At 37.3% G+C, this 22,058-nt stretch overlaps 1 protein-coding gene across 1 annotated transcript in view; it reads left to right on the forward strand.

Annotated features, from left to right (window-relative positions):
- The first annotated feature begins 1,186 nt into the window (after window positions 1-1,186).
- cryl1 (crystallin lambda 1) overlaps window positions 1,187-22,058 on the forward strand; it is a 34,505-nt gene continuing 13,633 nt past the window's right edge. Inside the window, exons 1-5 of the mRNA XM_015378895.1 lie at window positions 1,187-1,315; window positions 3,844-4,005; window positions 4,433-4,528; window positions 5,948-6,046; window positions 21,531-21,639. Coding sequence (XP_015234381.1) covers window positions 1,220-1,315; window positions 3,844-4,005; window positions 4,433-4,528; window positions 5,948-6,046; window positions 21,531-21,639 — 562 coding nt within the window. The 5' untranslated portion in view covers window positions 1,187-1,219. The remainder of the gene's footprint in view (window positions 1,316-3,843; window positions 4,006-4,432; window positions 4,529-5,947; window positions 6,047-21,530; window positions 21,640-22,058) is intronic.

Genomic DNA, 22,058 nt, shown 5'->3' on the forward strand with positions numbered 1-22,058 from the left:
AAACTGGTCCTTTAGTCACTCTATTATAGATGGAGTAATGTAACCAAAGTAATCTCACCCTTGGATTCTTACAGTATTTCTGATTCTGATTCCTGGTTGATGGGACAGGTGTTGTGAATGAAACGGTGCCCAGTTTGAAAGAGCTCCTGTGTGTCGCTGAATGTGAGCATTGATGACTGAAAGACATCTTCTGCAGCCCTGTGTGGACATTTTATGATATTGCTAAATGATTTAATTTTAATAAAGAACACAAACACAGACTTCCTATTAAATTTTTATTTAACCAACTTTTTTAACCATAACAAAATTGTTGTAAAGAAAAATAACTTAAGAGACCTGAGTTACGTTATTAAATACTGACAAAGAATAAACTAAAGTGACCAGAAAAGTGACCAAAATAAATGTAACAAATAGATAAATAGAATACCCTATACCATATGGGTCGTTTTAGGTTGTTTTTGGGTTGAAAATAGGAAGCTATTGCAACCCTGAATACAAACCACATGGTAGAAGAAATTAATAATCACTATCCCAGGATTTAGTGACCAAAGGGGAATAATACACAGATTGATTAGAGTAAAAACATAGAGGCACACACTATCCCACCCTCTATATCTGAAGGTTTAGAGTAAATAGTTTCCCGTACATTCAGGGTTTTATTTGTAAAAAGATACCTGGACCTCAAAAATGGAAACATACAAGCTCTGCTAATTCAGAACGAGCTTGTCACAAATATCTAGAAACAGATGCTAAGGTATTAACACGTTAGCTGCCATGTCCCGTCTGCAGGGCGTGTGCATTGTCTGCATGTTCGCAGCATCCTGCCACCATAATACGGCTCCTATGAGCCATTAGGAGGCTTTATATGGCAGGCAGGACCCTCCCCAGGGTTAAAGGTCAGCAGCTGATGTTATTTATGTTTCTTCGGGCATTATTATTATTATTATATTTTTCAATTTTTATTTTTGTGTTGATTTTGTTGTAGCCAGTTGACATCCTTAAAAAAAAAACATTTTATATGTTCGCCGATTCTGTAGATTTCCTTCTAGAAAATATGCTTTAGATACCTTTAGAATAGGGTTGGGAAATTTTTTAGTCTATTAATATTTTGTTTTTTGTTTGTTTGTTTTTTTTCTTTTTTGGTTTTTACAGCTATTTATTTATTCATTTGTGCTCACATGTGTTCAGGAAGCAGCTGGAGGAGCTGGAAGAAGCCCACATGCTGAGAGGGCAGCTCACCGCCGCGCAGCAGCTTGCCCTGCTTTCCAGCTATGAAGACTTGGCCCCGGCCCTGGAGGGAGCCTTTTTCGTGCAGGTAACTGGACGAAAAAAACACATGACTGAATCAGTTTTTACAAAAGCAACAAGGGCTGCATAGGATATGCTCCCCCATTGCTGTTTTTAGTGGATTTCTCACACTCAGATTGAAACACAGGGCAGGACATGCTGTGTTTAAACAAATTGTTGTAGTTATTCCAGGTTATTTCAACAGCAGGGCACAATTGTTCAATAACAAGTAGAACTTATTTTTGTGTTATTTTTACTTAAATTAACTACATCTGATCATAGACTGAGAACTGGGGGTTTTGGGCTCAATACTAAAATATCCCTGGTTCTCTAGTTGCCTTAATCAGACAGAAGGGGGCAGTATAACACACTTTTTTCTGCTCTTCATTAAATAAATATCACCTCATTAACCCTTTAAAATGTGTTCAAAGTTCTGTTAACAAACAGATAATTTTGAAATAAAGGTTTTTAATTGAAAGTTTGACATATTTCTTTAAATAAAATCTTTATACCAATTTCACGGATAACAGAGTGTTTGGCGACTAAAAAAAACGTGTTTTTTTTTTTTTTTTTTGCACTACTTAAAGGAGCATTCAACTGGAAATAAGCTGAGGAGTAACTCCTAATGGCTAAATAAAAACAGCAATATAAAAAATATAAAAATTCAAGCTTAAGGTAAAGCCTTATGACACTGAGAAAATAAGGTCATCCAGCTACGATTGTAGAAGAGAATCTCAGGAATATAGCAGGTTTATTTTAAGGCTACTTTTTTAATCTATTAATGATTCTTTATTTTAAACACATCATTAAAAAGACTGGATTTTAGAGTCTTAGACAGACTGGAGGACTTTTAATGCTTCTTCCTGGTTATGGAGGGGAAATGTTGTTCGTTGCTTAATTGATTTCTGTCATTTACCACAAACTCTGTGTCTTTGTTTGAAACCAGGAGTGAGTTCTAAGTAATGTAAAATCTTACAACTCAAATCATGTGAGCTACCGTACACGACAAACTTGCTTCGTATGCAACAAAGGATTAAAAATTTATTGAAAACTAAAGAGAATTAGGAAAAAATTTCCAACTTCGTTCTCTAAATAAATTTAGTTAGATAATAAATGATTTTTTAAAATAATGGCCATTACCCACAGTTATGTTTTATCACTCAGGAGGACCCTCACATTTGTCATGTTAAAGACCTAAATGAGTTTTATTGGAAATTATAAATTAAGTTTTAAAGTATTAACAATTTAAAAAGGAAGCATGGCATGCATGGGAGATAGGGTACATGAGGTGCTTTAATTAAACCCTTCATCGTCTTCCAGTCAGGTTTCCATGCTCAACACAGTACAGAGACTGTCCGCCTGTTAAGGTGATCAACAACATCCGTAAAACGCAGACTGTTGAAAAATCACAGTGCTGGTATTATTGGACCTTAGTGCACAGCTCAACACTATTGATCACTCTATTTTATCAGAGCGCCTATATCATTTTTTAAGACCACAAAATCACATGAGGCGTTCCCCAAGGGTCCATCTTAGAGTCCCTTTTATTCATTCTCTACATCCTCTCCCTCACTCAGAACATAAGTTATCATAACTATGCAGACGATGCACAGACGCCTATACCCATGTCACCAGGTCGCTATGAACTCATTAAGGTTCCATGTAAATGCAGTTTTTGGACTAAAAGAAGAGCGTTCAAACGTTAGCACACAGCTTCAGTTACCTCTGATATTCAAGTTCCAAAGTAAATCGAATGCAGGATTCAAACACGGAGCTGTGATATAAACCTGAACTGTTTAAGCTAAAGGAAAATTCAACAGTAGCCACATTTCAACCCATAGAGGGCAGCGCTAAGGAGGTTTTAATCATATTCCATTTGCAAGAAGCTCTAATGGCCCAATGTATGCAGTTTATCTGCAAAAAGGATATTCATGTTTTTCATGTTATCTGTTGTTCTTTGTTGGAAGAAAAAGCAGTAGATTTTTTTTTTAATTCTTCCCCTGAGAGATGTCTTAATAAAATTATCCATTTGATCCTTTGTCACTGCTCTGTAAACCTGTGAGTTTATATTTCCTGCAAACCTAAAATTTGTGTCAGCTTTTAAGATTCACTATAATTAATAGTGGGAGTAAATTTCAACCTTAAGATTCTCTAACAAGCTATTTGTTGTGCAACTTTATCATTGTGCCTTTTTATCTTTTTATCATTATGTAGTTTTTTTTTTCCTTTTAACAGATTTGGTTGTTTTTACTCAATTTGCTGTTGCATAAATGTTGCATTACATGTAAAAGTAATATTTTTTTAATGGTGGCATTTCTATTGTCTCAAAGTTTAACTATTAAGTCCACAACAGCTTTAAGGGACAGTAAAGTGTGTAGTATTACGTCATAGTAATACATCATATCCTGAATTTGAACCAATGTTATCTGAAATTTTGAGTATTTTGCATTAACCTTCACAAAGTTTATTTTTTTCTTTATTCTTTCAATTAAATTTTATAATGTACCTCATTAAACGGTTTTTCTAATTCTGATTCTTTATGTTGATGCATTTCAGGAGTGCGTATTCGAGCAGCTTGAAGTCAAGCAGGGCGTCTTTCAGGAAATCGAACGTTTTGTGGGTAAAGAAGTGATCCTGAGCAGCTCCACCTCCTGCCTGGTACCGAGCAGCGTCTTTTCTAAAGTACAGGAAAGAAGCCGCTGCCTTGTGTCCCATCCGGTTGGTACCAACCCAAAAATAAAACAAACTTTAGTTTAAAAGAATTCAGGAAGGGGAACAGTGCTTATTAAAATAGAGACATATGGCAGCTGATGTAAGAATCGACCCAAATATATCGGCAGTATGTATCGTGTCTGTTAGATTGATGTCTGAATAATCGGCACCGGCCTTTAAAAACATGTATCAGTCAATCTCTACTGATTTACAGCTTCATTATACGTTTGCAAGAGCTACATTTCCAAACACAATGTGAAATAGTTTAACTATATTAGTTTCAGACCATCTCATTTTGTATAACTTTTATGCATGATATTTTGACAGACTTCAGATTTCAGTCAGGTTTCTGTTCAGAGGTTTGCATAGGGTCATGTCCTGGCGTGTTGTGTGACATAATCAGCTTTCCTTTCATGTGTCCTGTTAACTGCAGGTAAACCCACCTTACTATGTAAGACTGGTCGAGCTGGTGCCCCACCCAGAGGCCAAGCCAGCCGTTATGGACGCCGCCCATTCTTTGATGACCAAGGTGCAGATTACAGGTTCAACTGTTCATGGGTGATTTAAGTCCGAACATGGATGAGTGATGCAATCACTTGTCAGTATAATGGGATATGACGTCAGGCGCCTGTGAAAACCCTACCCTGCCGGTTGGATTGATTTTTTTTGAGTTGTTGTCAGTATGACAGCAGTTAAGTCCTGATTAAGCTGCCTCCTTAAAACAAATCTCTTCAAAGAAGGACTTTATTGAGCAAGATTTTAAAGCTTAAAAAGAGGAATGAATCCAAGCAACCAGTACATCGCTGTTATGGGTGAATGCTCTTTATAGTTGGATAAAATCCATCCAGCAATTCTTAATAATGACAGCTCTGAAATGGACTATGAAATGTTTGCAAAGGTCAGCTGCTTTAAATGTCTTTAGTGTTTTATAGGTACATTTGCAAAGAATAAAGCATGTTTTTTATTGGTAATTTGCTTCCACTACTAAGACTGTTTACTATACTGACAGAGACATTGAACCCCCTGTGCACCCTCCGGAGGAGGGTACCCTCCGATGCGCGGAGGTTGGGCCAGGGCCGGTGTAGGTACCGGATCTGCTTGGGGCCCTGCCCCTTCTTCTGATGTCAACATATGCAACTCCACTTGGACAAACTGTAGTGCAACAGTTTCTTAAGAATCAAATCTCTTTTGGAGTCTCAACATATTATTACCTGTATTTGCTATTACTTTACATTTCACTGACGATCTAAAGTAGCCGAAAGTTTTCTACTTTCTACTGGGTGCGGTGTCGGTGAGCCGGTGTAGGTACCAGATCTGCTCGGGTGGTCAGACCTGCTCAAGTTCTGCTTCATGCCAGTGACGATATGCTACATGATTGGCTTAACATTGCCACATGATGTAAAACATTATGGTTGCCCAGCAACAATAATAACATCACTCTGTGTCAGTGTGCCGAGTCGGGAGCATCTGTACTGTTAGCGTTTCTAATGACCGATGAAGTTTTACCTGATCAATAAAAAACTGAAAACAATCTTTATGGTGAACAAAGTAACTGTTAGACTATGATATAAAGGGGGGAGCTGGGTAGCACTGTGGCTAGCTGTGCTCAGTAGCTAACAGGTTAGACTCTTTTAGAATGGTCATTTAGCCATACTACAGGTCGACAACAAACATATATATATATATATATATATATATATATATATATATAGCCTTTTATTGTGGGTAGTCTAAGTCACAACAATCATGGTGTCCAATCAGCATCGATATGGCATACCTGTGAGGGGGCATGGATTATCTCAGCAAAGGAGCAGTGCTTCCTATCATAGATTGGTTTGTGAACAATTTTTGAGGGAAATGGTCATATTGTGTATGTGGAAAAAGTTTTAGATCTTTGATTTCATCTCTTTTTTACATATGCTTGAGATCCGTATGCCTTTTCTTTCAGGTCGGCCAGGCACCGGTCCTTCTGAAGAAAGAGATAGATGGCTTTGCTCTCAACAGAGTTCAAGCTGCTATTATTGCTGAGTCATGGAGGCTGGTTCAGGTATGTGTCAGGGAGAGGTCTTGTTGAAGAGCCTGTTGGGTTTATTTCTTGCTGAAGTCATGTTATTATAGTACTTTTCTTTTTACTCTCGGCATAAAGTCATTGTCTTTGTTTCAATGTTCTGACTCTTGTCAGTATTGTTAGTAATGTGTCTATCTATGTTGTATGCATATTTACTATATAAGGAGAGTTATTTTCAGTATGTAATTCTAATGTGTTACATTTGTGTTTAAATGAGAAACAAAATCATTCTTTACAAGTTTTCAAAGCAAATAAAATAACATTATGAACAGATCCTGATCCATGCAGGTGGCAAACCAAGTGGGGTTAAAATGGGAGTAACACTGCAAAAAGTTTAAATATATGTAAGTAAAAAAATAAGAAAAACACAACTGCAGTTTCTTATTTCAGGTGCATAATATCTAATGATCTTATTTGAATGGTAAAAATACTTATTCCATCAGCAAATCATCTTATTTACCTACTGAAATTAGGAGATTGAATACGTTTATTTTAAGAAACTTGTACGTATTTTTAGAACATTTTTGCAGTCAATATACAATAATCTGTTTTTCCATTATGAAGTCTCACCGCAGCGTTTTGTACTAAACTAAAGGCACCTAATGGACATATCACTAAAAAAAGAGCATGTTACAGTAATCCAGTCTAAAAGCAACAATGAATGGAAACAGTTTCAGAAATCTGAAGATGCATCTATAAGTGATCTTTCTTCCCCAGAACATGTTCATGTTTGTCTCTGGGAGTCAAAGCAGGCCTTCTTCCTGAGCTGTTTATTGACATTCATGTGATGCTTTTAGTTGCATCAGGTTGTTTGCATTGATAACTGTGGGGCATTGTTGACTCAATGTAGATCTAGAAAACATGAGCTTCACTGAACAAAAAGGTCCAACATTTAACATTTTAGGCAGAGCATTAAGGCAATATCGATATGTTTCCCAATAGACACCCAATATCAGAATTAGTCTAATAGAATGCTTTATGCATCTACTGTACTCTGATCCAGAACCGCACAGCATTCTGGGGGATGTAGTCCGGAGAAAGGATTCATCATCTGAAAACTAAGTAATTTTGGCAGTAGGCTTACCTCATTAACGATTAAATTAAATCATATGATAAAACCTGATCAACATTTGCACCCTGATGGCACGCTGTCACTGACCTCAGTATGGATTTATGCTTCTTCTGATTGGATTAGTGCTGCAGCTATTGATCATTTTTTTAAATTAATCCATTAATCCAAAATTAGATACCTTTGATAAATTCCTATGATAAACAATTTTTTTTTAACCAAAAATAGAAACAGCAATACACATTTTAAACTAATTTAAGTGGAAAAAACATTAAAAAAAACTCAGTTTAATGCTAACAAAATTGCAATTATGTTTATTTATGTTTTTTAAAGAATTGAAAAACTTGAAGAGTTCTAGATAGATTTTTCATTTTAATGCAAATTAGGCAGAATTACAGGTCTGAATAGTTCATTCTTTTAGCTTTTAGCTAGCATGTTTTAAACCCTGAATACTCTAAGAATGATTTTATCCTAAATTTGTTGAAAATATTTTTATAATCGATTAATTGCGACTAATTCAATCTATTGTTTCAGCCCTACATTGTCTATATTAGAAGCACAGCTTTATTAACTTAACTTTGCTGTTTTAACTTTGCAGTAATAATTGATAACTTTCATATAAGCAAATAGTTTTGGAAATTTTATGTTAATCTTATTGGTTAAAAATGCAACAGTTTTTGGTTTTTAAAGTTTAATAATCTGCTCAAAACAAACTAACAGTTATTAAACCGATAATGTTAAAGTAAAGTTATATTAGTCAGAGTTTTCTGGGTCCATCACCTAAATAACCTGCAGTGTTTCCCTCAGTTAACCAGAGCTGGGCTCAGTGCTAGATGCCCTTGTTTTAAATAAATCTCCTAAATGCTGTTTTGCTTTTCTTTTTTTGTGTCCTAACTGCATAGGCTTTCACTTTGTTTAAAACTCATCATTCTGCATAAAGGACTGATATTAATCTGACATTTTGTTTGAGAGCAAATTTCTCAGTTAATTCCTTCCAAACTCTACATTTCATAGAAGTGATATAAAAAAAAACACAATAGCTCTTTGGGTATCTGTTCCTAGCTTTTTTTACATTTTGGGAAAAAGACTTACTGACTGATTGCTTTCTTACTTAAACTTACGTACACTTATACTTACTTAAACCTACACTTACTTATACTTAAACGTATACTTATGTAAACTTACACTTACTTACACTTACACTTTATACTTATACTTTATACTTACTTACAGATATACTGATTCTTACTTACACTTATACTTTATACTAGTACTTTATACTTACCTAGACTTATACTTACTTATACTTTATACTTACTTACACATATACTGATACTTACTTATAGTTATACTTACTTACTTACACTAACTAACACTTATAATTATACTTTATACTTACTTAAACTTATACTTTATACTTACTTATTTATACTTACTTAAACTTATACTTACTTATACTTACTTATACTTACTTACTCAGACATACTTACTTATACTTTATATTTACTTACTCACACATATATTGATACTTATAATTACTTAAACTTATACTTAGCCTACTTATACTTACACATACTCACTTATACTTACTACTTAGACTTATACTTGCTTATACTTTTTGCTTACTTACTTAATACTTAATTACCTACTTACTTATTTACTCACTTACTTTATTTATAAGTTGGGAAATTGCAGTGTAGCAGCATCTGTACACATAGTGGCAGTAGCAGCACAATAAGGTAAAATAAGAAGGAAAAAGTTACTTTAAATATCACTTATTTTGTGAAGTTAAAGGAGAAAGCCTGAAGAGAACTGTACACTGTAAAAGCTCATCTATAAATAAATAAGAGTTTTGTGTATTTACCCTTAATTTTTGCAGGTGAATAAATTATCTGCCAATGAAATACGTCTTTCTGCCCTTAAAATAAGATGATTAAATATGATAAGATATATTCCTACAAGAATACACTTAAGATAAGATGATAAGAGTTGTTTATTTCTTCTGGTAATAATCTAATATCTAATTCCATTGGCAAACTGTCTTCCTGACCTCCTCAAATAAACTTATTTCAAGAAGAGTAGACTTAATTATATTTAAATTTTTCAGTGCATGGCGGCACAATTGAATGAATGGCTGAATTAATTTTTTTTTATTTCATCATCAGTACTATTAAATTTAAAATTTTCAGCCGTAACTTAAAAACAAAAACAAAAAACGCAGTTTTTCAAAAGCAATGTCGGAAATTTGAAGAGAAAAATTGTGGAACGTTCCTGTTTGTTCCACAGAACATGCTGGTTACCACGTCAATAAGCTGTTATTAAAACACTTTTTAGCTGGTGATGCTGTATGGAAGGATGATCTGCTGGGATGGTTTGCTGTGAGACCATTAATGCAAACGTTATGCAACAGGTTTGCCTTCAATGGAAGGCAGCTTTGTTTTTTTAAATTTAGACTAAATTGATATAAAGCTGCATATATTCCTATATTTTATTGAGATCCTTTTGTGTCATATATCTAAACAAATAGAGCTTATTTGTCAGCTGGAAGTTTCTCTGAATCGGTGTTTAAGACTAATAGATTTTGTGTGTTTTACTTCATGAGGTTAGTTTGTGCAGTAAAGTTCCTAATCTTCTCACAGCTGTGGGATTTTAAAAAGTCACTGAACGAACAAGTGGATTTTTAGTTCAAGGATGAGGCAAGTAGGCATGCAGTCGGGTAAGAACACTTAATGAGTTAGTCACTGCTATTTAGAAATAACCTTTCACTTCTAAGAATTCAAGGAAATATATTTAGTTCAAGCATATTTCCTTATTGTGCAGATGAGCCTTTCTATGCTGGAGTCCTGCATCCACTGCATGATATTTGAGATTTTGCACTGAACTGTGGACATTCAGATTTAGATCTAGAGAACATTCCTTATCGCCAAAGGGCTGCTTTATTGCCGCTATTGTGGAGTAGAAGGAGCTTTGAGGCTCCTTGTGGGTCCCGGTTGGTGAAAAGGTAAGACGCTCCAGCTGGGTGAATCCCACGGTGTTATGTTCTCTATTACAACAGAATTAAAAGGAGAGCCAAGAGAAGATGCCAGAACAAGAGCACAACACCCTTTACAGTACCAGCTGCACCTCTTTTAGAACATGTTGTTTTGCATATCCTACGTAGACAGTGTGTACTTTTAATATGCAGTTTTTCCAGCAGAGCAGGGCACCTTACGTTCAGTGGAACCTAATGATTCATTTTCTGCATAATTGGATTTAATTATAGCCTTCTCTAGCGTAGCACTTCTATCTACTTAAGTTACTGACTGACGTCCACTAATACAATGCAATATTTGCAGCATACAATAAGTATTTAAATAAGTTCTCCCCCTTAGAAATCATGGAGGGGTCTGAAATTGTCATCATAGGTGCATGTCCACTGTAAGAGACATAATCTTAAAAACAAATCCAAATATTTATTTGTAGATACAGCTGCAAACAAGTGTGAACACTTGTCTATCATCAAGAATTCTGACCCTCCAAGACATGTTAGTCTGTCTTCAAAAATGTCCACCTCCACTCCATTTATTATCCTAAATTAGATGCACCTGTTTGAGGTCGATAGCTGCATAAAGACACCTGTTCACCAGATACAATCAGTAAGAATCCAGCTACTAACATGGCCAAGACCAAAGAGCTGTCCAAAGACACTAGAGACTAAAAAGTACATCTCCACAAGGCTGGAAAGGGCTATGGGGGAAATCGCCAAGCAGCTGGGTGAAAAAAGGTCCACTGTTGGAGCAATTATTAGAAAATGGAAGAAGCTAAACATGACTGTCAATTTCACTCGGACTGGGGCTCCATACAAGATCTCACCTCGTGGGGTCTCATTGATCCTAAGAAAGGTTAGAAATCAGCCCAGAACTACAAGGGAGGAGGTGGTCAATGACCTGAACAGAGCTGGTTTCCAAGGTTACTGTGGGTAACACACTAAGATGTCTTGGTTTGAAATAATGCATGGCACGGAAGGTTCTCCTGCTTAAACCAGCACATGTCAAGGCCTGTCTTAAGCTTGCCAGTAACCATTTGGATTATCCAGAGGAGTCATTGGAGAAATTCATGTGGTCAGATGAGACCAAAATTGAAATTTTGGTCATAATTCCAACAACTGGGTTTGGAGGAGGAAGAATGATGAGTAACATCCTAAGAACACCATCCATACTGTGAAGCATGGGGGTGTAGGCATCATGCTTTGGGGTGTTTTTCTGGACGTGGGACATGGTTACTGTACTGTATTAAGGAGAGGATGACCGGGGCCATGTATTGCAAGATTTTGGGGAACAACCTCCTTCCCTCAGTTGGAGCATTGAAGATGGGTGGAGGCTGGCTCTTCCAGCATGACAATGACCCGAAACACACAGTCAGGATAACCAAGGAGTGGCTCTGGCAGAAGCATATCAAGGTTCTGGCGCGGCCCAGCCATTCTCCAGACCTAAACCCAATTGAGAATCTTTGAAGGTAGCTCAAACTCCGTGTTTCTCAGCGACGGCACAGAAACCTGACTGATCTAGAGAAGTTCCGTGTGGAGGAGTGGGCCAAAATCCCTCCTGCAGTGTGTGAAAACCTGGTGAAAAACTACAGGAAACGTTTGACCTCTGTAGTTGCAAACAAATGCTACTGTACCAAATATTAACATTGATTTTCTCAGGTGTTCAAATACTTATTTGCAGCTGTATCATACAAATAAATGTATTCCAAGCAATACAAGGCCTTGTCTCTATAAAGCCTCAAACTCACTGTGGATCCAGACATTTCTTCAAACCTTGGAAACCAAGTCCAGTAGATTGTTTTTTAAACTTTTACGGAATACAAATAAATAGTTTAAAAAAATCATATATTGTGATTTCTGGATATTTTTTAGATCATGTCTCTCACAGTAGACATGCACCTACGATGACCATTTCAGACCCCTCCATGATTCGTTTATTTGTTTTCAGAATCTGATATTTACCAAAGTAGCTTCTTGAAACACCAATCTGACTATATCAGGGGTGTCAAACTCATTTTCTCTGAGGGCCACATCAGCGTAATTGCTGTCCTTAAAGGGCCAGCCAGATGTAACTTATAAATGTAACTAAATGTAATTGAATGTAATGTAAAATAAATGTAACTACTCCTTAATGTTAAATAACTCATTATTTATTATAACTTATTCAAGTGACNCTGTCTTCAAAATGTCCACCTCCACTCCATTTATTATCCTAAATTAGATGCACCTGTTTGAGGTCGTTAGCTGCATAAAGACACCTGTTCATTTGACCTCTATATTGCAAACAAATGCTACTGTACCAAATATTAAGATTGATTTTTCTCAGGTGTTCAAATACTTATTTGCAGCTGTATCATACAAATAAATAGTTTTTTAAAATCATATATTGTGATTTCTGGATATTTTTTAGATCATGTCTTTCACGGTAGACATGCACCTACGATGACAATTTGCAAAGTGGCTCTATATTTGCTGTTCTATGAGCCCCAATTCAAGCCTGGTTATAAGCCCTAGATTGAAACGACAGGTTTTCTTCCTTTTATGGTATGCTAATGAATTTTTAAATTGGTTTACAACGGGTGAAGCTACTGAGCAAAGATGCATCATGGCAACAAGCACTCACACACTGTAACATCAAATTGTTGATATGGTAGGGTGACCAGACGTCCTCTTTTTACCGGACATGTCCTACTTTTCATACCTAAAAAAATGTCCGGGGGGAATTTCTAAATCGTCCAAGATTTTGGTCGACTACAGTGCAGCACGTAGTCAAAACACACCGGGCATTTGAACCGAGCAGTCAGCACCAGGGCTGGTCCAGGAACCCCGGCCGATGGGGGCAGGGAGCCAGCGGGGGACGGAGCAACCCAAGCCCACCTGGTGACAGTAGCCTTACTGGCCCCCGGCCCCCTTCCTCCATTTGAGGACGGGCGGCTCATGGCTCTCTGCTGAGGTCCGGTCCAGTCAGCGGCCCAGCAGTCGACACTTCACACACCCCCCCTCCCTTGGGCCAGTAAACCAGAACCAAAAATACAGGCCAGAAGCAAATAAGGAAATATCCCAGAGTTTACGTCAACTTGATGCTTCCTTTCGATTCACCCGTTTTATGGTGGAAGTTTAGCATTGTGAGATTTGCATAGAAAGAAGGTGAACCTCTCCGTACGTCCATTTCATCCACTAAACTGTCGTTCATNAAACTAAGTGAAAATGAAGGAAATATAGAAACAGGAAAAGTCAGTTAACATGAGCAACATAAATTTAATTTTAAATATAGTTCTTTCCCTTTAAAATCTCAGAACCATCAAAATGACGGCTGTGGGAGTTCTAGCGGGCCACATAAAATGACATGGCGGGCCACATCTGGCCCGCGGGCCTTGAGTTTGACACATGTGGACTATATGATCTGATTCAATTCTTTTTGCAAAGTGTCTCTAGATGATTTGTCATGCATTGGCGCTATAAAAATAAACTAAATTGAATTTAAACAATTTATAACAAGTTTTAAAAGTGATCAAACAGCTTAATTTATTTTGAGTTAACAACAGTCTCTGTAATTGAATTGTAGTGAAGATCTCGTCAATATTTACTGCTGATCGATTTCCTCCGGTTAAACCACTGATGATAACAGCATCATCAGCTTCTCTGGTTTTGTGCTTGTTATATTTTCCTTTGTAGCCTAGTCTTGTTGAGGCAGAGATATGGATTGATTGGAGTCAAACCCCAGACACAGATTTGATTATTTCATAGTTGACTTGGATATATTAGGAAATACTTTATTAAAGACTTGTGACTTGAGCCTCTTTACTTAAATGACTGAACATGATCATTAAAGTCCAAAAAGTATTGGAAAAATAATAGTTTAAAGAAAACAATTATCCCTATCATTTGTCGTTTCCTGATGTCATGAACATTTAAACGCTTTTCTGTATAAGATTGGCTAAAGGGGGTCATAGAATGATTATATAGGGTATTTGTTGCTGGTCCTTAAAGTCTCTGAACAGGGTAACATTGGTTGGGCTGAAAATTGCATATTTGCTGTTCTATGAGACCTAATGCAAACCTGGTTTAAAGCCCTAGAATGAAATGACAGGTTTTCTTCCTTTTATGGTGCTCATGAATATTTATAATTGGTTTACAACGAGCGAAGCTACTGAGCAAAGACGCATCATGGCAACAAGCACTCACACACTGTAACATCAAATTGTTGATATGGTAGGGTGACCAGACGTCCTCTTTTTCCCGGACATGTCCTACTTTTCATACCTAAAAAATTGTCCGGGGGGGGAATATCAAAATCGTGCAAGATTTTGGTCGACTACAGTGCAGCACGTAGTCAAAACACACCGGGCATTTGAACCGAGCAGTCAGCACCAGGGCTGGTCCGGGAACCCCGGCCGATGGGGGCAGGGAGCCAGTGGGGAACGGAGCAACCCAACCCCACCTGGTGACAGTAGCCTGGACACCGACGGCCCTGTGCCTCCCCCCGCCTCCCTTAACGGCCTCCGGCTGAGGAAGGGTGGCTCATACTTCATACACACTTCATACCCCCCCTCCCTTGGGCCAGTGAACCAGAACCAAAAATAAAGGCCAGAACCAAATAAGGAAACATCTCAGAGTTTACCTCAACTCTGCGCTTCGTTTTGATTCGCCCGTTTTATGGTGGAAGTTTAGCATTGTGAGATTTGCATAGAAAGAAGGTGAACCTCTCCGTACGTCCATTTCATCCACTAAACTGTCGTTCATTCATCTACGACAATGTAAACTCGGTTTTGCATTCTATGACCCCTTTAATCCTGCAATATCTGGCTTGAAACCTTCTTAGTGCTGCCCTCTGCAGGTTGAAATGTAGCTACTGCTTCTAATTTTTCAACCGGTTAAACTGGTAAAGTGGAAACATTTCTGCATCGTTTTAGTGCAAAGGTGCATTTTGAAACTGGGACAATTCCAATGTATTTACTCGTCCCACCTCCCACTTTTGAATTTCATGTTGTGCTGGTGTTCCCTATTGTTTCCATTTTGCTCCTCTGACACTTTTAGTTGCTTAGCAATGACAAAAACACGGCTCTACGTGGGATTCCGACAAAAAGAGCACACCATTATATCTCGCTCAGACAAACGTTGATGTGGCGAGTGAGGAGTTGAACTTGTGAACAAAGTGAGGTATTTAGGTATTTAATAGTGAGAATTTCACTGGCTCTTTGATGACCACAGCCTAGGAGTGTCCCAACAAAACTTCTCAGTTTCCGATACGATGCTGATATTGTGCCTTTGAATATGGACCAATGTTGACCTGAAATGATGTCAGCATGAATCAGACATACTTTTATTACTTATTTATATTGTGCAATGATAGAAAAGCTTGATCAAGTAATATTTCTTAAAAAAGAGAAAAGTAGTTAATAACCTCAGGTTGAGAACAACTGACCCACTTCTTATATTTTGGAATTACATAAACTTTAAACAGAAGCAAAATGTGAGCTTTCTAATATCAGTGATTTTAGAGGCAGTCTAACACACTGCGTCAATCTAAAACTAAGTAAATATGTAAAAAAAATGTGTACTAATCTTAATTTGAGCAGGTTAATAAGATGATCTGCCAATAGAATTAGTATATTTGCCCTTAAACTGAGATAATTAGGTATTAGATTAGATATAAAATAAGATTATAGAGATGGGTTTTTTATTCTAAATGTAATTAATCTTATGTTATTGGAAATTTTGATTACTTATCTGCTCAAAACAAGTAAAAATATACTTATTTCAAAAAAGGAATTAATTACTGTACTTTACATGTTTGCAGTGTATATTCTGATATATCTGATCCCTGACCAAAACCCCTGGTCTTTTTTTTTTATTACATCAGGTTTAGTTACACTTGAAGGGGTAGCTTATCATCACTTAATCTCAAAATTTAAACCAATAGGACTTGAACTTAACCTGTAGCTTATTAGTCTTTACTTGAGACTTAAGACCCGGTCGTGCCTCTTGGTAAAGTGTTGGGGTGGGGTGGGGTGGGGAAGAGGAAGTTACGTTCAACTTCATAAAGGCGTAGCTACTTTTGTTTAAGCATCTCAGTAATGTAAGACATGTTGGGTGCTCATCAAGCAACAGAGCACACCTCAAACTACAGAGGAATCTTGATGTAAAACAAACCTAATATTTCCTGTTGCTTGGTTTGGTGTTAAACATTCCTCAACAAAAAGAACTGTAATTATTATTATTCTTGACACTGTTCAAAAACAAACCACTAAACTTGAAACTATTTCTTTTTCTGGGGATCCTTTGTGTCAGCTCAGACAGGTTCTTATTGTCAAACAGCTGAAGCAACACAAACAGGAGGAAACTATAAGCCTTTTGCAAGGATCAAAAACGTGGTTTGGAGGCTCAATAAGCATCTAACTAAACAGATTTACATACATATGTCTCATTAATGCAGCCTACTGGGGCATTTCAGCTGTTTTTGTCACGTCCACTGGTGCTGAGGGCATCGGCATGTGTGAGCGCGCCTACACACCAAGAACTGAGACCATTAAAGGGAGACTTTCCAAGTGGCTGCTAGTTTGTTTAGGCAAAAGAAACCTTCAATAAGCCTAAAGAAACATTACATAAGAAAACATAAATAAAAAAAGAACACAAAAAAGAAATAACTTTTATACAGTCTTATGTTTACATTTATCAATGCTGCTTACTTTTTTTCACTGCTGCACTTTAAAAAATGGAAATGTCTTAAGAGCTGTACTGAACGTGATTTATATTTGTATACACTCTGTTAATACAAAATGACAAAGTCAGTCTACGTCTAAAAATACTTGAATGAAAGGAAGCATAGAAGTACTGAAGATGTTTGCACATCATTGTAAATCTTATTCACTGTTGGCAGCTGTTTATAAAGGTGGGAATGCAACGTCATTCTGATCACTGAAGATGGATGGCCGAGTTGAAATTTGAAAAATTCTAATTCCTAAATTCTGAAAAGGATTTGCATTTTATTTGATAAATTCACTTTTCGTTACTAAAATGATCAGAAAAGCAACGTTTGTTTTAAAGCTATTTGATGCTATCTGCATCAAATTCATGTAATCTGCTTTGCTTTCCTCCAATAACACGTCGAAAAAAATGTTGTTAATCCCTTTGTGAGAGGGGGGATTTTATGCATCTGCTTATATTCTAATGAAAGGAGGGACCATTTTTATGTAAAAATGTTTTTTATGCCATTAATTGGGGACAGTATTACGTTATACACATAATATTTAAAAAAAAAAACATCTCAGATCCTACATCAGGGCTCTCTTTGCATCTCATTCTGCGTAAAATTCTCCGGGAACAACTCCCAGTAATTCCTAAACTGATCATCACAGCCCGTGATGTCATACTGAAATTTTCTCATGTAGAGGATCAGAGTGAGCTCGGTCAGCCATGCCTCTAACCTGAGGCACTTTATCTGGGTTCCATGACTTCAAAACAACTTTCTTGGCTATTATCATTCCATACATAAACACCCTCTCCATAAAGGCGCAGCAAGTCAAAAGTGAAGGAAAATACCCAAAATCAGTCGATCAAGATCAAACACAATTTTATATGTTTCAGAAACTCAGTTAAAACTGTCAAACCTATATTGGGAGAGCTTTGTGCAGAATAAATGAGACGGAAGGATGGATGAACTTGAACTGAATATGCTGATCTCTCAAATTAATGGAGCAAATTCTGCTCAAGCTCAATTCTCAATATTAATTCTCAATATTTTCTTCCCATACAAGCTGAGGGGAGCTTGTGGGGGACTTGGATTTCTCTTAAAAAATGTCAACAAATCTGTAAATATCTGAAAAAGTGACATCAGGACAGGAAAAAAATGTCCTTCAATGCCGTAAATGACAAAAATATTTACTTAATATAAAGTTTTTGCAAAGTATTAATACGTTTTTGCATTTTAGTGTTAAAGGATGAATCTGTGAGTGAAGAGTGAATGTATGTTTACCATCCACTGGAGCATAGACCAGAATATCTGAAAGCTGAAAATAGCACCATTTCTTTTGCATTTGAGGGGAAATTTTTGCTTGTAGTTTACAAATTGTGCCATTAGAGATCGCAAAACTGTACATTAATGCAAAATGTAATCTTCAGTGATACAAACTTAACAGTTCAATAGAAAAGTACTTAAATAAACTGTTTTATTTGTTTTCAAGATAAATGTTCATCAAAATAAATAAATATATCGTTGGTGTGGGAAACCAGAGTAAATTCAAAATACAGTTTCCAAATGAAAGAATATATATTGAAACTCAACTAGCCTTACGGCTACAGTGGTTAAGCACATTGTTTGGCTTCAATACTCACATCTGATTACTAATTAATACAATTCAAATAAATGCCTGGAAAACAGGCCCATCTCCAACATCTATAAACAAAGGTGTTGATGGCAGCAGCACAGCTGATATTTATCTCCAGAATTGAGTCTCAGCCAAACGGGAACATAACAAATGAAGCTACTATGAGGGGAAAAAGCAGAGAGAGCAGAACGTTAGAGATTGAATTAATAAATTCTTCAGAGTGGGAGAATTGAGATAACATGAAGCAGAATGACGAAAAAAAGGGTCCCTATCTCCTCCAGCAGTCTAAGCCTATAGCAGCATAACTATAGATAACCAGGATAACCTGAGCCACTCTAACTAAAAGCTTTATCAAAATGAAAGATGTAAGCCTACCCTTAAGAGTAGACAGGGTGTCTGCTTCATGGACTAAAACTGGTTTGTTCCACAGAAGAGGAGCCTGATAACTAAAATATCTGCCTCCCATTTTTCTTTAACAAATTCTAGGAACCACTAGTAAACCTGCAGATTGAGAGCAAAGTGCTCTGTTAGGAACATAAGTATTGTCAAAGTCTTAAAATATTTTATCTTCTTTTCAGAAGATTCCACTCAGCATAAGTGCAAATAATCTAACAGTGCAGTAAAGAGTAAGAATCTTACAGAATCTGCTCTTGTTTGGTATATCAATCTCAAGTAAAGATAGGGATTACTTTTTGGCTGAAAATAAGATTGGACACTTCTTGTGAGTTGGACACTTCTTGCATTGTTGGACCAAACACATACATATAACCTGTATGACAACATGAATTAAGCCAAAATATCCTGTTAAGATGGAGCTGTAGAGCAGAACGCTTCAGGGGGGGAAATCTGTTGAGATGAAAACTTAATAGATGTGAGCTCCACAGACCACGTCGTCATGGAAGAATGGAAAGAATATAGCCATTGTTGGTAATGGTCAGATGAGACTAAAATCTGTTCCACTGAACAGCTTTCGATAAAGAAAAGAACATGGAAAATAAAAAAAGGAAAATCCAACGGGACATAAACCTCTTTGCTGAGACATTAATGACAATTTTAGGTTCCTCCTTACATAAGAGAACTCTCCCTCACCCCTCAAACACACAGGTTAAACAGACCTTGAGTTGAGCCCAACACTGGAAAGCAGAGCAGCTGAGAAAGGACCTCGTTACCCACAGTGATCACTGAAGAGAAGAGGCCCCACCCACAACCCCCATTTTTCTCAGATAACAGCCCCGTTGTTGGATGCAGGAGCTGAACAAAGGCGACCCTGTCCAATTCCTCTACCTTTCTGTATCTGTTTCCTCTGTGGTCAGCCAACAGGCATCTCAAACCCAAAGATACCTGAACCCCTCCTTCTGCCTGGCTCCCTTTCTGTCGCTCTGTCCTCAGCTGTCCCCTCCCTGCAAACAATTCTGAGGACACAGAGAGGGTGGATTAGGGAAACTGTATAGCAAGACCATTTAGTGGGGATCAAGAACAATTTGGCAATGATAAAACATCAGAAAAAAAAGTAAGAGCTTTGTTGAACTGCTCTAAAAGAAGATGTCCTTACCTTCTTAGTCTTTAATCTGACACCCTTTTTTTTTACTGGTGTCTTCCTTGAAAATATTGCATTTACTTTTTCGGTCCTTTTTACTCTGACACCTAAAAAAATGTAAAAGCTTTTTATGATGCATCTAATTAGTAAATTATAAATTTCAGGGAACACAACAGATGGGTAAGAAAGAAAGTTATGTGCACATCAGGGTGTAGGTCATACCACAGATTACCAACCTGTAGCATCTCATAGACTATTATTCAATCTACCTTTACCAAAACATTTGAATTACTCAGATTAGCAAGCCATAAGGGGCTGCGGAACTGAAGGCTTTGGTGGGGGGAATATGATGGCGGGGAAACACTCCACCAATCAAGCCTTCTTGAAAGAGGGTTAAAATATAGTCATGTTGGAACAATGGTGAGATTAAATTGAAATGAAACCTTCAGACTTACAAATTCAATATTTGTAGTGCAAAGGTCACAAAGCACATCACCCTGAGAACAGCTTTACCTCTGTGAGACATGGCAGCGGCATCATGATGCTGTGGGGAACTTGGCCAGAGCAGATAGAGATGGAACTAATGATGCATTCAGTAGTCGCAATTTCCGACCTCCAAGTAAGAAATGTCAATTGGAACACTTCAGAGAGTCAGAAAGTTAGAAAAAGCGCAACCATAACAGACGTCCGCATTCAAGATGGCTGCCACACACATCAACAGTAGTTGAACTTCCCTGCTTTTACTGTTCTTAGCTTTTCTTTAGTATTTATCTAACTGTTACTTAGTCGTACACATTCCACTTTTCAGGGTTGATAACACCAAAGGTTTATGGACAACATACCGAGTAGAACTGTGTTTCTGTCATTATTATGGTTCTAACAGTGATAGTAGTAGCAATATACGAACAATGGAGAATACGAGCGTCAATTTTCTATTTTATTCATACAAGGTGATAAGATGGCCCCAAAGATTAAAACCAAATCTACAATAGACTAGTTTAGATCAAAGCACGTTAATTTTAGAATGAGAACCTAGACTTGAACATCTATATTCAGGGACTCTCTACATTCAGTCTGGCTGACCTTTAGCTTTCTTTCAAGGAAGAAGATCATTGACATGTGTACTACTTTGTGTTGGTCTATGGCAGGCATCCCCAAAGTCGGTCCTGGAGGGCCGCTGTCCTGCAGGTTTTAGAGGTTTCCCTTCTTTAGCACAGCTTAGTATGATGATTGCAGTTCAGCAAAAGCTTGTTAATAAGCTTTCAATTAGAATTGGCTTTGCTGGTGCGAGGAAACCTCTAAAACCTGCAGGACAGCAGCCCTCGAGGACCAACTTTGGGGTTTCCTGGTCTATGGCATCAAATGCACATAAAATACTTTGTAGTTTGAGGTAGTATAGAAATATCTGAAAGAAAAAACTTGAATCCTTTAGTAAAGGATTCAAACCTATCAAAAAAGTTCTCATTAAATACGTTTGTTTTTCCTTTTCTGTCTTTATCTGACAGGATGGTGTTATATCAGTGAAGGATATCGACCTGGTGATGTCAGAGGGACTGGGAATGCGTTACGCCTTTATAGGTCCCATGGAAACGATGCATCTGAACGCCCCTGAAGGTAATGTTTGCCTCTTTAGGTTCAGATGTAATGTGTGATTAAGCATTGCTGTTGTTTTTTTAATTCCCTATGTTTCATGTATTTAAACTGGGTTTTCAAACTTGGTAACAAATATAGACCACAGCTTTTGACTAGGAATTCATGTAACATCGTTGACATGACCCACATGTATACACAGTCCCATGCTGTGATGGTGCGGCGTACGCATCACAATGCGATCGAAACCTCATGCCGATGGAGAATATCAAAGGGGAGTGTGAAACTCCGAGAGTATCCCTGACTGACTCCACACATACACACAGATAAAGTACAGTCTGGCTGAACAAAGCCACCTTTTGATGAGAAGCTCAATGCCCTCCCTCACACCAGTAATCTAAAACTCACACAGCTCTCTTCACAGCCTTCAAACCAGGTGCCAA

This window comes from Cyprinodon variegatus, unplaced genomic scaffold (assembly GCF_000732505.1).
Source record: "Cyprinodon variegatus isolate N-32 unplaced genomic scaffold, C_variegatus-1.0 Scaffold181, whole genome shotgun sequence".
In the NCBI taxonomy this organism is placed as follows: domain Eukaryota; kingdom Metazoa; phylum Chordata; class Actinopteri; order Cyprinodontiformes; family Cyprinodontidae; genus Cyprinodon; species Cyprinodon variegatus.